Genomic DNA, 16,667 nt, shown 5'->3' with positions numbered 1-16,667 from the left:
GGTAGAACAGCCTTTTGGAGAGGTAAGGTATCCTTTTGGGTATGATCCTGAGGTACCTTGGAGGGAGGTCAGATGCTTTTTGGAAAAGGTAGGCCTGCCTTTGGCATCATTAAATGAATTGCAAAAAGTATATAAGCTCATTGGAGCTGTCATGGGATTTAAAACTCTTTCCTTTAAACATTTAAGAAACAAATCTATCTTGGAATGTTTTTAAAGTGTTATTTCACTCTGCTGACATAAGCCAGATTCATTACAGAATTGGTACTGCATTACTGATTTCATAACTTTGGTTCTTAAAGTAGAGTGACTCTCAATTCACAATTTGATTAAAGTTTTCAGACTCTGACATGGCACTATGAATTCCAGTATTTTTGCTTTTATAATGGGTAAAGAAGTCAAATTTGCTGAATGGGTTTCTAATCAATGGGAGTATTTATTTTGAAAAAGTGAAATCACCAATAGACGGAAGAGTTTGATTTAATCACAGCATGGGTGCTTAGGTCTGCCCACCGTGGATACTGGGTGAGTTGGGATGTTACAAGTAAGGACATGGATTTGCATTGCTTCGCAATAAGTTTGAAGAGGGTCTGTAAAGGTCCAAGGGGATGGGTGGGGGAGGGACAGGGGTCGACATGGAGAGTATGGGGGCCATTGGGGTGAATATAGGGGCAGTTGAGAGCATGGTTTGTTTTGGATGGTCATGAGGGAGGAGGGAGAGCTATTTTGTGCTTCTTTTCAAAACTTCAATACAGTGTGAGTCTCAAGGCAGGCCTACTGTCTAGCAAAATTCTGCACGCAGCAGGCTCCATAATGCTTCTGGACCCACCAACCAGGATTCCCAGAGAATTTGCTCCACTCAGGAACAAACATCTATAGTTCTGGGATACTTTCTCATGGATTGAGTTTGCAGAGCTGGGAATAGCACTGACTGCAAATTCTAATTGGTCTTCTCTTACCGGGGAGGCTCAAATTTAGGAATGGATCACTCTGGAATATTTTTTGGTGTTGGCCGGTGGTGTGCCAATAAAATCATTCTGGGATGTGCCAAATTGGCTTTTCTTTGTCTGTAAAGATATAAGGTAAGTTTAATAAAATAAGTGGAAATTATGAGGAACATCATTAACAGGTTTTTTCTTCTATAAGTGGATTCACCTTGCAACAGTGGTTTACAACCACTAGGTTGCAGGACATAATCTTTTAGATATCCTTTTAAGCCCAGTGCTGAAAAGCTGCAATTAAATATAAGTTTGCTTTCTAAATGGTGACTAGATTAGTCACTATTTACATGACCAACCTAAGTGAACTTTTCACTAATAACTGGGGCAAAGTTTAGCTCCTCTTTCTCTTTTTGGTGTTGATTTAATTTGCTATGCATTAACCTGTTTCATTCTTTATGCCAGTCTGTTTCAATGGAACATTGGTATTTGCAGCTATTCATATTCAATGTACTTGGGATGGTGGGAAGAAGTCTGTTGTATCATAAGACGGAAGAGTTTGGTATGCTTTATATTTGCTGCAGCGTGTTCTGAAAACTTTTTTTTTAATCTGCTACATTGCTTTATACTGCTGCAGCACAAGTGATGTGGTTTTTGTGATGTGGTTTTTACGTTTTGATCCTGACTTCTGTTTGAATTTAAGTTTTACTTTAAATAGTAGTTCCAAAGACAGTTGTTATTATTAACATTATTACTATTGCTGTGTGCACAAATCTTGGAGTGTCAAGCAGTTCATGATGACACTGCATTTTCTATTGCAATTCTGTTATAAAATTTGGAATGTCTTAGTCTACCATGAAGCATATAATGTGTTGTAACTTTGGTCATTTATCAGCTTGTAGGAATTCATTTGTGTCTGAAAGATAACAATGAAGTATTTCTTTAATTTAAAGGATGAGAATGAGTTCAGAGATAAACTGACTCCGATTGCTATCTACATGGAGTATAGCCTGGATGTAAAAACCCCAACAGATGGGAATGGACTTCGACCAATCCTCAACCAATTTACCCCAAATAATATCACCAAGCAGGTCAGTGACCAGTACGTTTCTCTGTCTGTTAATTTGCCCAGACACCTGCACGATTGACAATTTTTAAAAGATCTTGTATGTATTTTATTAATCCAGTGATTTTGACATGCTAAATATTGCTTAAAATCAACTTTTACCCCTTTCTTAAATTTACTTCTCTCTGTCCCTTTTCCCAAAGCCCTCCAAATATTCATGCCATGGACCATTCCCTGGCCATGAAAACAGATAAGGAACCTGACTGTCCCATGCATCGCTGTCTTTACATGGTTTTAAGACATGTGTGCGAGCAGTCTGATCGACTGCCATTGAACATTCCTGTCCCGGCAGGCAAATGTCAGGTTGCAACTCATTACTGTTCCATTTTCCTTTGCCCATGCTTCCCCATCCTTTCTCTGATAAGTATCTGATATCAGGTACTCTGTGTGATTCATAACAACAACTATTTAATTTACGTACCATACTAAATTAATCTGGATCACTTTGAGAAGGTTTTTCATACAAAATGCAAGATTTTGAACAATCTTTGAAAGGACTTATTTAGCTGGAATGAAACGATTAATTTACTGTGCATGACTTTGTTTTGTTCAAAACTCGCTTACCTGTGCAGGAGCTTGAAAAAAACCCATTTTTTGTTTGATAGTTCATCTTAATGTTGTTTGTGTCTCCTGGAGACTGCTACAATGCAAAGCTATCACTCTCCACTGGCAATGGAAAATTGCCGCACAGATATTCAAAAACTCTCCTCATCATCTATCTTATTTTAGAGGAAATAACATTTTATTTTTCTCCTGATTACCATTTGTCCTAAGTCAGTTTGTATTCTGTGGGCTGACAGTGATTTGACCAAAGTACCTGTCGTATTCATGGATCATTATTTGATTGTTGTTTATTTTATTCTTTCTCAGGCACGCATTTTACTGGATTGTGGTGATGATAATATCTGCAAACCTGATCTGAAACTGTCTGTACGAGGGTAGGTTCGGAAAGATTGAAACTGGCCCTTCCTTTAATCTGCTAATATAACATTATTTTAATTAAATTTTTGACCAAGCCAAACTATTTTAACATGCAGCGTAATACTTGAGGATCGTAATTTAAAAATCATGCTTATCTCCTCTTTAGGGATCGAAAACAATTGTACATTGGTGATGATAATCCCTTAACCCTCCAAATAAATGCACAAAATGAAGGTGAAGGAGCCTATGAAGCTGAGTTGTACATCATGTTACCACCACAAGCGGATTATGTTGGGGTTGTTCGCAATAATAAAGTAAGCAATTTGAATTTTTTGTCATTATAGCTAACCTTGTGGTGGTAGCACAGAAGTATAATTTGCCATACGAGAAATCACTGTAGGCACACCTTTTATAAATGTTTTTGTAAGCTTCCAGCGCAATTTCTCATGTTTGACTAAATGCAAAAGGAAAATAACACAAACAGTAATTTTAGAATGCTTAAAGAGCATTGTGGGGTTGTAAAATAACTGGAACTGTTGGTTAACTCTTAAGAAATTTGTTTCCACAGTGAGTGGAATTAAATGTCCCCCTCTGGCAGCATGTTTGAAGGCCGCTAGAGGCATTTAAATCCAGAATCTGCTTCTCATCTCCACTGGATTAAGTCCAAGTCATGAAAGCTCATGAATACTTTCTAATTAAGGTACTTAAGTACAGAATTAGTCAAAGAATCATTGAGATGTACAGTATGGAAACAGACCCTTCATTCTAACTCATCCATTCCACCCAGATTTTAAGTTAGTCCAGCCCTATTTGCCAGCATTTTGCTCCATATCCATCTAAACCCTTGCTATTCATATACCCATCCAGGTACCTTTTAAATGTTGTAATTGTAGCAGCCTCCACACTTACTGTGGCAGCTCATTCCACATATGCACTACCCTCTGTGTGAAAAGTTTGCCCCTTAGGTCCCTATTAAATCGTTCCCCTCTCACTTTAAACTTACATCATCTAGTTTTGGACTCCGCTACCCTGGGGAAAAGACCTTGACTGTTCGCCATATCCATGCCCCTCATGATTTTAGAAACTTCTATGAGGTCACCCTTCAGCCTCCAAAGCTTCAGGGAAAACAACCCCAGCCTATTCAAACTCTCCCTTATTAGCTCAAACCCTGCAACCTTGGCACCATCTTTGTAAATCCTTTCTGAACTCTTTCAAGTTCAGCAACATCTTTCCTATAGCAGGGAGACCCAGATTTGAATGTAGTATTCCAAAAGTGGCCAAACCAATGTCCTGTACAGCTGCAATGTGATCTCCCAACTTCTACGCTCAACACACTGACCAACAAAGTCAAGCATACCAAATACCCTCTTCACTATCTTGTCTACCTGTGACTCCGCTAACAAGGAACTATGAACCTGCACTGTAAGGTCTGTTTGTCTGGCAGCACTCCCCAGGACCTTATCGTTACCATTTTCCTTTCCAAAATGCAGGACCTTACATTTATCTAAATGCCCGCTTAATATTGGAGGTGTCACACAAAAAGCAAAAGTGACATGGCATTCTTGCACACCTCCCCTAGTGGAGATCACATGAGGCTGTTGCACTTTTTCCCAACTGGAGGGTGAGAATTCTGCTCATGTGCACAGATAACTAGATAGTTCCATAGTTAAAAACACTAGTAGGTAAATAATATCAGCATTTGACTTCGAATGTCTGGATCTTGTCACATTATTGGTATTATATTGTAGTCAACTATTATGATAACACTTCCACCCTTGATGTAAAGGGTAGCAGGTACATGAAAACACCACCACTCTACTTCTTCTGGATTCTACAAATCACAGACTATTCTAACTTAGAACTTTATCACCATTCCTTCACTGCACTTGTGTCAACATCCTGGATTTCCTTCTCCGACAGGACTTTGTGTGCCTACTGCCTATAGCAGTTCCAGAAGCCAGCTCACCACCACCGTCTCACTGGCAATTGATTGCTGGCAATTCATGATGAATAACAAAAAAAAATCAAGTAGACTTAATATTTAAAGCTGAAAAGGCAGGAGGGTTTCTGATTAAAGTCCTTTCCTGAAACCACATGTTGAAAGTGACCACTTAGACTATTTATGTGAGAAGTAATTGACTTGTAAGGGATAATTAAAGAAATAAAACCATCCATATTCTCTAAACTGCTGCTTTACTAATATAGAGAAATAAGAGACAAAAATATGCTGGAAACAGAGATAATGCACAAAAACATTTACTTCAGGCAACCTGATTCTACTAAACCATGTTTTTCAACAATCAAAGTCATGAAGTTAAAATTAGAATTAGAATTCTATCTCTAAAAAGTGCAACTCAAGCTTCTTCAATGACAATTAATGAGACGCATTATCAAAGCTAAGAGTTGGAAATGTGCCAGTCAAATCTAGGCATTTGCCAATGGTAGCAAGTGCTGAATTAGATCAATCAAAATATCCTGATGACATTTTCATGTCAACAAATAATAGAGATATATAGAAATTAGTCAGAGTTAGTTGATTTACAATAAAAGTCAGGCCTGGAAATATCATTGGAAGCCAAATAGTACATTATTCAATTGAGCTAAATGCAGAAGTAGTAATATATTTTTCAAAATTGTTTTCACAATTATTAAACATTTGCTTATTTAATATATGGATAATTGATAATGCTGTTGAAATGACCTTGTACAGATGTGTGGCTAGGTTAACAGGTTGTATATAACTGTGTATAATATAGTAGGACCTATGTTTTAAAGATATTTCTCCCCCATATGCTTTCCATTTACAGTTGGTGTTAAAAGTTGCACGTTTATAATCCTTTGTTTTTCAGAGTCTTACAAGATTGTCTTGTGCTTATAAGACAGAAAATCAAACTCGGATAGTAGTTTGTGACCTTGGAAACCCCATGAAGGCTGGAACAAATGTGAGAAAGTTAATCTTGATGCCTGAAGAGTTATTACTCCTGAGTTTGTCTTCATCCCATTGTATCAATTACAGATGAGATTCTTTGTATTATTCACCACCACAATCCCTTTCCTGCTCAATACTTAGTCTTCTATATGTGTCCCAAGATTACACTATCCCACGAAGCACAAAAGAACAAAGAAACTTACAGCACACAAACAGGCTCTTCAGCCCTCCCAGCCTGCGCCGATCCAGATCCTCTATCTAAACCTGTCGCCTATTTTCCAAGGATCTGTATCCCTCTCGTCCCTGCCCATTCACGTAACTGTCTAGATACATCTTAAATGATGCTGTTGTGCCCGCCTATACCGCCTCCACTGGCAACGCATTCCAGGCCCCCACCACCCTCTGTGTAAAGAATTTTCCACGCATCTCTCCCTTAAACTTTTCCTCTCTCACCTTGAAATTGTGACCCCTAGTAATTGAGTCCCCCACTCTGGGATAAAGCTTCTTGCTATCCACCCTGTCTATATCTCTCATGATTTTGTAGACCTTGGTTAGGCCCACACTTTACTTAGAGCTGTGCTTTAAAAATTCCAGTTATTTAGACTCTGGCTCTACCTTTTGCAGCTCATTTCTGCTGGTACTGATTTGTTCATCTGCACTCTCACCTCCTCCTTTTTTGCTGCTCTAGTCCCGAATTAATCCACTCTTTCTCCCACCTTGACTGTTGCCCTTGGTACAATTCTCATCCCTATTCCCTTAACTCATAGGGACTCAATCCTTGACTGGATATTGTGGATGTCCGATTTAACTATTCACTGACAGATGGGTCTGAATCACTAAAAATACTATCACCTTCCAGTCCTATCTGGTCATTATTCTAAGATCACTCTGTAACGTAAAGGTAATCTGTGGCATTCATTTCTCAATTTAGGATCATTACTATAAAACCCTCCCCCACCCCATCACTTTGATCCTTATCTCCAACAATATGTTCAAAGGAGCCATTTTTCATTAAAATTGAGACCGTTAGATCACCTACCTCTGCCACATAGGTGCTCCTAAGGTGCTGCTCGGCCTGCTGTGTTCACCCAGCTCCACACTTTGTTATTTTGGATTCTCCAGCATCTGCAGTTCCCATTATCTCACCTTTCCACTTGCCTACCTTGTCAAGTGTTCCTCTGCCCTAATCCTGAGCTCACACCTCTCTTATATTTGTTTCCTATTTCATGCCATTTCTGAGCTTATCTTATCTACGATACCCACTTCGTATCTGCACAATCTTACTCCCACTAAATTGCTGATCACAGTTTCTCTTCCTGGTCTCCATGTTAAATAAGATTACAAATGGTTTTCTCAAGGTGTTTTATTCTTTCCTTTAAATGTGCCAGAATTGCCGATCTCCTAAATGAAAACTAATCCTTATCTAAGTTATGTGACATCCAGTGTAATTGTGACAAAGGTGAACTTTCCCTTCTTGACCTGTGTGCAGCTTTTGACATGTTTGACCTCAGCATCATTATCCTTTCAGCATCTTTTCATTCTTGTCAATTTGACTGGGACTGTTCCTCACTTGGCCCTATTCTTCTGTCTCTCCAATCATAGCCAGAGAACCAATTACAACGGTGTTTCTTCCTAAAACTGCACCATTTATCTCTGATGGCCCTTAATTTGACCGCCCTCCTATTTCTCACCTATTTGCAGTTCCTAGGTAACAACACCCAAAGGACACCATTAGATTTTACATGTACACTAACAAACAAACATATGAATTAGCAGCAAGAGTAGGTTACTCAGCCCTTCTAGCCTGCTAAACCATTTGATATGATCGTGGTCAATGTGTTTGTGGCCTCAACTCCCTTTTCCTACTCATGTCCTATACATTTGGACTCACTTCTCTATAAATATCTAACTTTGTTTTAAAAACATTCAGTGACCCTGCCTCCACTACCTTTTAGGGGCATTACTTGAGTCCATCACACCACCATCTCTCAGTAGCTCTATTACTAATTTATATTATTATGTTGTCTTGTTTCCAGAAGTTTGAAATGATAGTTTTATCTAATCTCTAAATATTCTGATACACGTTGAAGCTTATTTGAACATATGAAATGTTATCTCACTATGTTCTGGAGCCTCAAGCATTGTTGGTTCGATAAATAGTAGGGCCGTAGCGAACAATGTGGCATTCTGTATGTGTACATAAAGTTCCTATATCGTATCAGAATAGTATAACATGCACTTTCAAAGGAAAATCTCTTCATAGGAACATAATATTTTGAACCATTAACCTTTATGATGTCAGAACTAAAGATTAGTGATTGACATAATTAAACTGAACACCTTGAGTCTTAGTACAGCTTCCTTCCTCTCCCTGAAACATTTTAGACAACTTTAGATTTTGAGGTGTTGTGCCTCTAGCTTGTGGATTTGGCATACATTGACCTAAGTGACGAGTTGGCACACTGCAAAGATGTTGTGCCTTCTTGTGTGTGCTATTGCTGCTGTTGTGTCATTTGACGTTGGTTTCTGCTTATGTATTTGTATATATGTGTATGTCTGTATACACACTATACGTGAACTAATAGTTCCTAATCCAACTGAAATAATCTAATGATTATCTAACAGATTACGTTCAACTGCTATCCAGAATTGAACAAGCTGTAATTTCCTCCAGTTGCAGAATTTGGAAAACTGAAGCCATTGATTTCAGTCTCAACGTCAAATTGCACTCTTTAACTCCTCCATTTTCCCTGACAACTGTTCAGGATTACACCAGTCTTATTGCAGCATTAGTATCACATTCAACACCACGATTAGAATTTGACTTCATATGCCTTCAATGAGAGTACCCATTTCCATTTTCGTGACATCATCCAAATTTGCTCCTCCTCAGCTCATCAGTTGCTATAACCCTTATTCACGCCTGTGTTACCTCAACCTGACTATCATAGTGCATGCATATTGTGCCATCTGTAAGCTAAAAGTCCTCCAAACTCTGCCCATGTCTTAACTCTCACCAAGACTTGTGAGCCTTGTGTTAGGTGACCTATTTTGGCTCCCAATCAAACGTTATCTTGATTTGGATATTATCGTCTTTGTCTTCAAATCCTTCCATGATTTTGTCTACTAACTTCGCAACCATCCCCGGCTCCCTCTTGTGAATCCCTAATTTTGGCCTGACTTTCAATTATCGAGACCCTAAGCTCTGCAGCATGCTTCATATCCCCTTTGCTTCTCTACCTCATTTTCTCCTCAACCCACTTTTTGTCTCATGAGATTTACAACTATTTTTTTTGTCACAATTAAACAGGATAAGTGCAGCATTAATAATTTCTCATCTAACTTAAGATCTCTTCATCTATCTTGTTTCTGAAATGCTCCTGTGTTATTATGTGTAAGATGATATATGACTATAAGATGTTGAATGGAATAGCTCCATTATTTTGATAAGACTGGTCCTTGCATGGAACTGCTAAAATCAGGTCAGAAACTTGCTTTTGCAGGCTTCTTGGAAGGATCCTGCAAAGCTGCCTATGGCAGCCTTTGAACACTGGATTCCAGGCCTAGTCTGGGATCCGGACTTCATTTTAAAACATGTAAGGGAAGTCTGGCAGAGTCCATACTCCTTCAATCATTACTTTTTATGTACACTTGTTTGCCTCTAGCCAAATTCATTTTAAATCGATAGACTTGCACATGGGAGAAGGGAAGAGGCAGCAATTTGACAAAGCATGTCCTTGAGCAATTTTCCAGCTGCTTTTACTGTAACACTAGCAGGCAAGTCTAGAGGTCAGTCTGTTTTATTGAAGTGCTGAAAGATCTGAAATTGATTTTTGTCCCTCAGCTCTGGGCTGGTCTTCGATTTAGTGTACGTGAGCTGCAAGATGCTGAAGCAGCTGTTACCTTTGACCTGCAGATTCGAAGGTAAGTTTATGTCTTTCCCAACGATCTACCAACTGTTATGAACATTGGAGTATGTGAGCAGATTACTAAAATCCACATCATAATTCTTTCCCTCTGCCCCTAAGGATTGTCACCAAACTAAATTTCTATTTTACACATTGGCTTGTTTTTAATCATCAGCATATGAACAAAGAACAAGACTAGGTCACTCGGTCCTTTGATCCTGCTCCACCATTCAATAAAATCATGGTTAATTTGATTTTACCCTCCATTCTATGGTGTCGGGTACTGAAAACACACTTGCCTCCAATTAATTATGAGTAAGGCTCACTTAAGAGCTACGAACGGACTGGGGAGGTCCAGAAGGTGAATTTCAAAGTGATGCAGTCTGTTTACATGATAGTCTTCAGCTGCCAGTCACAGTGTGTGGAGTGACTGATTGATTGAAACAAAGCAGGATGAAGTGGCTTACAATTGACCATTTGTTCACTTGTATGCACTGTGTCAGGGCCGAATATTGGATCTGCCTGCCTGCTCCATTCTGCAAGAAATTGGCAAGCTCTGACATGCATTGCAAACTTGAATTGGTTCCCTCAGGATCTGGCACCATTAATTGGCTTCCAGCCCAGTTGTGACTTCCAACAATGCAGGGTGAGAACTCGGAAATGACTCAGGAATGGGTGTCAGTTCCCTCACGAATCCTGTGCTCACTGGCTTACATTGGCTTCTGATTGAACAAAGCCTCGATTATTATCTTTCTCCTCCTTGATTTTGCACTACTCCACGGTCTCATGCCCTTTATATTCTCCCAAGCGCCGACAATTCTGTGTGACACCTGCACTCCTCCACTTCTGGCCTCTTGCATATTTCCAGCTTTAATTGTTCCACTCATGGCAGTCAAACCCTCAGCTTTTGAGGCATGAATATTGGTGGAGCCTATTGGCCATGGGAATTTTGGTCAGGCATCCACAGGAGTGTTTGTGTCTGAAGGACCCAGACATGCTGAGTGTGTCCTGCCCAGACACTAGGTGCATCCTGTTCAGCTTGAACTTCTACAGTTCTGAGGGTAACAAGCAAGTCAGAGATGGAAGGCCTGGCAGATGTCATGCTTAGAAGAGACTTCCGGGGGAAATATGTGGTTCCTCCTCAGCCGGATGCCTCTGGTGAGGAAGGGGCGTCCAGAGTGTTCCCACCTTGCCCTTGTCTTGCAGTTGGTCAGTTGGTGCTGGGTACCCAAGGTTGGAGCATTGGCCTGCAGGTCTGTGTATATATTCAGCAGACATAAGGGGAACTGCAGATGCTGGAGAATCTGAGATAACAAAGTGTGGAGCTGGATGAACACAGCAGGCCAAGCAGCACCTTAGGAGCACAAAAGCTGACGTTTCGGGCCTAGACCCTTCATCAGAAATGGGGGAGAGGTAGGGGGTTCTGAAATAGGGAGAGGGGGGCGGTGGATAGAAGATGGATAGAGGAGAAGATAGGTGGAGAGGTTGCAGTGGGAGAGACATCTCCTGAGGTTGGCCCAGAGGGAGGAGGGTAACTTCTTCAGGTTAGGCATCCTGGAAGAGGCTTCGCATTGAGGTTAAAATTGTGATCAGAGATCGTGGGTACTGCAGATACTGGAGAATCCAAGATTCTCTCCTCTATCCATCTTCGGTCCGCCTCCCCCTCCCTCCCGATTTATTTCAGAATCCTCTCCCCAACCCCCTTTCTGATGAAGGGTCTAGGCCCGAAACGTCAGCTTTTGTGCTCCTAAGGTGCTCCTTGGCCTGCTGCGTTCATCCAGCCCCACACTTCACTGTGTATTCAGCAGACACTGGATATGCTGGCCCTGGCTCTCCATGGCAGCAACCAACCTGTTCGTGGAGACTGCCCGATGCTCGCATGCAAGTGGTATCATGGTACAGATAGTGTTGGTGGAGTCCTTCAACCTTTTAGTCTGCCCAGTGACTCTGACAAACCTGCCTGCTGCTTCTGTATCTACTCGCACATTTCAATGCAGTTCTGAATTGCTGATACCGTGGGGTCTTCCCCTGCCAGGAGCCAAGCAGATATCTGGGTGTGATAGGGCAAGGGCGTTTCTTCTTCGACCAACTTTGGAAACATGTGGGTGATGTGCTCACCACCGTGTTCTCCTGACTCGAATCTAGTAAAAGTCGCTTCAAGGTGTCAATATCTGAGCTGATGGAGGATACAGGAGGCAGCCTTGCCTGTGCATCCTCTGAGGGATTTGCAACTTCTTCCTTTAGAAGTAGATGAGGAAATGTCTCTCTCGCTCGGTCACAGAAGGTACAAAGGTGCCATGAATACCTGCCAGAGACAAAACTGGGGTAGAAGGTTGACCAGGTTAAGTGTACATTCACCATGGCAGTAATAGGTGAGCAGCACAGCAATGGATAATGAATCATACTTGGTTGCAGGGACATGGAGGTTTGGCATCACTATATGATTGGCCACATTCTTCATCAGCTAAGGGCCAAGTTTCTCTCCTCATTGGGTGTGAGGAGCTGAATATCAAGCACCTCAGCACTTTTCTTGGCTTTCTCCAACCTGATTTGAGACATTTTCTCTTGGGATTAGACAAAAGTTATTGGGTGGGGGTGGGGAGTGTAATTGAATGAGATTAAAGTATCTGGCATAATTTTTAATACGTGCAGCTTGAGGAAAGACAGTGAGATGTCCTGAGTGAATGAGTAGGCAGGACCGTGGTCGGGCAAGGGGGCACTGGGGTGGTTGAGAGCAGTGAAGGAAGATTAAGGTGGATGCAGTGTCAGGGAGATGTGGTGGCATTTACCATTGCAGAGCAGAAAAGCTCATTGACCTTCTTTTTGTATTTCTGTGTGTTCCTCTGGACTGACCCAGATACAATGAGGGGCTGCCTTCGGGCTCCAGTAACGAGGTGAGCTTTGGTAAGTGGTGTAACAATTCTCACTAGCTGGTCAAGAGAAATTATAAAACTTGACAAAATCGACACGTTCACCTCATTTCTGTTTAAGCTCAGTGTACTGAGTCATTTAATATTTTCAAAATTAATATTGATCCTTGCTGGATAAGGGCAGTAAGTGATAACAAGGAACAAAGAAATCTAAATGCTGTGCAGATAGAAGCAGACCAGATTCTTGGAGGTGTTGGTTGGTTCACAGAGCTGACTGGTTTTTGTGCAAACCTTTCATCCCCCTTCTAGGTGATATCCTCAGCACCGTTGTTCTGTTCCGTTCTTAATTAATACGGTCCGGTCTGTTAAGGTGGGTAGCTCTGCTTCCAGTTTTACTCTGTAGTGGTATATAGATGGGGTCTATTTCAACATGTTTGTTTATGGTACCAGTGGTCGAAAACCAGGCTTCCAGGAATTCTCATGCTTGTCGTTATTTTGCTCATCCTAGTTCTGTTAATGTTGTTCCGGGTAAACTGACGCCCTTCTTTGTTAGAGTGAATAGAAATGAGGAAGAGCTGGTCGTGCCGTTTTGCTGAGAGTTGGTGCTCATGTATACTGGTGGCGAATTTCATGCCTGCCTGTCCTCCATATTGCTTCTCACAGTTGCTGCAAGATATTTTGTATATCACGTTTGTCCTCCTGATTGTGGGTATGGGGCCTTTTGTGTTTGAAAGTATCTGATGAAGTGTGGCTGTTGATTTGTGTGCTATCATTATTCCAGAGGTCAAAGGAGTCTTGTAGTCAGTATGTTTCTAATGTAGGGTAGGGAGGCCAGTATGCTGGGCCATACAGCGTCGTCTTGATGTTGTTTATTTGCCAGGCATCTGCACATGAAGCTGTTAGGATACCCATTGTTTGCCAAGACTTTGTATAGGTGTTCCTCTTTGTTTTTGCATAGCTCTGGGGTTTCGCAGTGTGTTATCTCTCATTTAAACAGTCTTGACACAGCTCTGTTTGTGGATGCTGGGGTGGTTACTGTTATAATTCAGGATTTGGTCTGTGTGTGTAGTTTTTCTGTATACATTCATAAGGAATTCACCGTAGTTCATTTGTTCCATCGTTATGTCTAGAAACGGAGTTGATTGTTGTTCTGCTCTTCCCTTGGTGAACTTGACCCCAGTGCGTTCCTTCGAACTTTGCTTGTTTAATAACCACAAAAGTATCATCCACGTACCTGACCCAGCGTTTAGGCTGTATCTGGGGGAGGGCTGTTCATTGAAGTCTTTGCCTAACTGTGCCCACTATAAGGCCCGAGATGGCTGTCCCATTAATTTATTCATATACCTGGTCGCTGAAGACACAGTGCGTGGCAAGGCCTGGGTCTAGTAATTTCAGCACATTGTTCTCACTAATGGTTTCTTTGGAGGTCTGTGTTTTCAGTTTGTCCAGTAATGCGGCCGGTGTCTCCCTTGCTAGTATCATGTCGACCAAGGTGAATAGTGCCATAACGTCAGAGGAGATTATTATTTCATCCTTGTCGATTTTTATGTTTCTGTTATTCAAGAATTCCTGTGTGGAGTGTATGGAGTGAGTCGATCCGTGTTGGTGAAGGGTTTCAGTCTATGTTGTAGCTCCTTAGCTAGCCTGTGTGTCGGGTGTGCCCGGCCAGGAAACTAAAAGTGTGTGGGGTACGTCCAGTTTGTGTACATTGGGTTGTCTGTAGAATTGGGGTGTATTTGAACCATCAGGTTTCATTTTTAAGAAATCTATTCTTGTTATTTCGCCTGTCCACTGTAATTTCTTTAGTGTGTAGGAGATCCTGGTCTCTAATTGTGGCATGGTCTATAGGTCTTCATTGGTCTTTATTCAGAATTGAAGGGGCATGGAATGCATTTTCGGAGAAGGTAGTGGAGTCGGCCTCATTAGGGGCATTTAAGCTGCTATTAGACAGCCATATGGATAATAGTATAAGGTAGGAATGGAGGTTAGACGAGACCTTAGGTTTAGGGTAAAAGTTCGGCACAACATCCTGGGCCAAAGGGCCTGTACTGTGCTGTACTGTTCTATGTTCTACAACATGAAAGACCAGATTCGTATTGAATCTCTGAGTTTCCCAACTCCTCACAGACGATCACACAGGAATGATGACTTGGACTGTTCATTCTTTTTCTTTTAATTTTTGGCTATTTTTCGTATTTACTTTGCAGTTCCAACGAATACAATTCAACAAGTGAGATGGTTTCTTACACAGTTGACATCACTGTCCTAGCTCAAGTTGAGATACGAGGGTAAGGACTGAAAATTCAAACGTAGGCACAAAAGTGCATTTAGATTGAATCAACATTCAAAGTTATTTTTTGAAGTTTGGGCATCAACAATCAGGGAAATGATCCCTATAGAATTCATAAACATTTGTGCAATAATGGAACTAAATTGAAAGATAGTAATGTCCTTAGGCAGAAGTCATAAAATCAAACACCCAGTAAGAATGTAAAAATGTGCAATAGCAAACACCAGCCTATAATGCTGTCCAAGCTATTCTTCTTGTTTTCTTTTCATTGTACCATGAGATGGAGAGTAAGGCAGAGCGAATAAGGAGTGGATGATTCACCAAAGAGGGTTTTCTGCTTGTTTATGAGAACATGACAGAAGTAGGCCATTTTCCCGCTCAAACCTGCTCTACCATTCAACAAGACCATGGTTGATATTGCTCAGGCCTCAACTCCTCTCTCATGTCAGCTATCAAGCCCTCCACTCCCAAAATCTGCAAACTCCCTTTCAAAAAATTGTAGATGTCATTTTCTTGCTGGTTAGAAACAATTGCTCCTTTAATTTGTCAGGGCAGGTATCATTTGGTCACAAATTATCTAATTTTCTTTCAGGTTTAGCTGTTAAGAGTTCCAATCAAGTACAACGTTATATTGATAATGCTGTATCACTCAGTGGGTAATAGATTGTTACCAAAGATTGCAGCCCACTACACCCTGCACTTGTTCCCAGTTTGTTTGTGTGGCTTGTTTTGTTGCCAAGTTCCAGCCTAATTTTATCTTCAAAATTATTTTGCTCTCGTGAAGTGTTTCTTCTCCTGATCAGCTGTTTTTGCCCATCGGAAATTGGAAGCCTAAACCACAGAGTGAAGAGGAAGTGGGTCCACAAGTCACTCATGTCTATGAGGTCTGTACTGATTGGCATGTTGATTACTTCATTGTCTGAGTGTTCTCGGGCATTGCATTGTTACCTGAACTATCTTGTCCTTACTTTATGCATATTGTAAATTATAACAGTTCTATACGTGAAGTTGAGCTTATGTTTTTTGTGTTTAATATTGTTTTGCCATTAAGATTTGTCAAATCAGAATTACAACATAATATATTTGACATGTAAGCAATGGGAATTTGAAAAGTTTTTATTCCTGGTGTTAAACTTCATTTGTGGCTTAATGCTGCAGTTTTGGCTTCCTTCCAGCTTTAAATTCGAATGATAGCATAAAAGGCAGCAAGCAAATCAAATTTCCCTGTGAGTTAAAACGTGTCATATTTTGGATGTGGTGCATAGGATAACATCCCACATGATTAACTGTCATTCTTTATAGTTTTTTTTCAAATTAATTATTGGGAGATGAAGTCACTAGCTTTTCAGCATTTATTTCCCATTTCTTATTGACCTGAGAAGATGGTGAGGGATTGTTGTCATGATAGAGGGAGGCTGGGAACAATGTATATATACTGAAAATGCTATTAGGACATGGAGCTGAAAACAGATGTGGAAGAACTGTCTGAACACAGCAGGCAAAGCAGCAACAGAGGACCAGGAAAGCTGATGTTTCAGCCTAGACCCTTCAGCTTTCCTGCTCCTGTGATATTGATTGGGCTGCTATGTTCGTCCAGCTCTACACCTTATGATCTCAGATTCTCTAGCATAGGCGGTTCCTACTATCTCTGGAAGAACTGTCTGCCGTGTTAAAAGAAATCCATGATT

General features: G+C 40.8%; 1 protein-coding gene across 1 annotated transcript in view; it reads left to right on the top strand.

Moving 5' to 3' along the window:
* The window catches only part of itgav (integrin, alpha V), a 120,240-nt gene that overhangs the window by 86,017 nt on the left and 17,556 nt on the right, over window positions 1-16,667 (top strand). The window contains exons 18-24 of the mRNA XM_048534142.2: window positions 1,889-2,026; window positions 2,932-2,999; window positions 3,149-3,296; window positions 5,832-5,924; window positions 9,756-9,835; window positions 14,897-14,977; window positions 15,764-15,863. Of these exons, the coding sequence (XP_048390099.1) occupies window positions 1,889-2,026; window positions 2,932-2,999; window positions 3,149-3,296; window positions 5,832-5,924; window positions 9,756-9,835; window positions 14,897-14,977; window positions 15,764-15,863 (708 nt within the window). The remainder of the gene's footprint in view (window positions 1-1,888; window positions 2,027-2,931; window positions 3,000-3,148; window positions 3,297-5,831; window positions 5,925-9,755; window positions 9,836-14,896; window positions 14,978-15,763; window positions 15,864-16,667) is intronic.

The sequence above is a fragment of the Stegostoma tigrinum genome, chromosome 7 (genome assembly GCF_030684315.1).
Source record: "Stegostoma tigrinum isolate sSteTig4 chromosome 7, sSteTig4.hap1, whole genome shotgun sequence".
In the NCBI taxonomy this organism is placed as follows: domain Eukaryota; kingdom Metazoa; phylum Chordata; class Chondrichthyes; order Orectolobiformes; family Stegostomatidae; genus Stegostoma; species Stegostoma tigrinum.
This window is presented reverse-complemented; position numbering and strand designations above follow the sequence as displayed.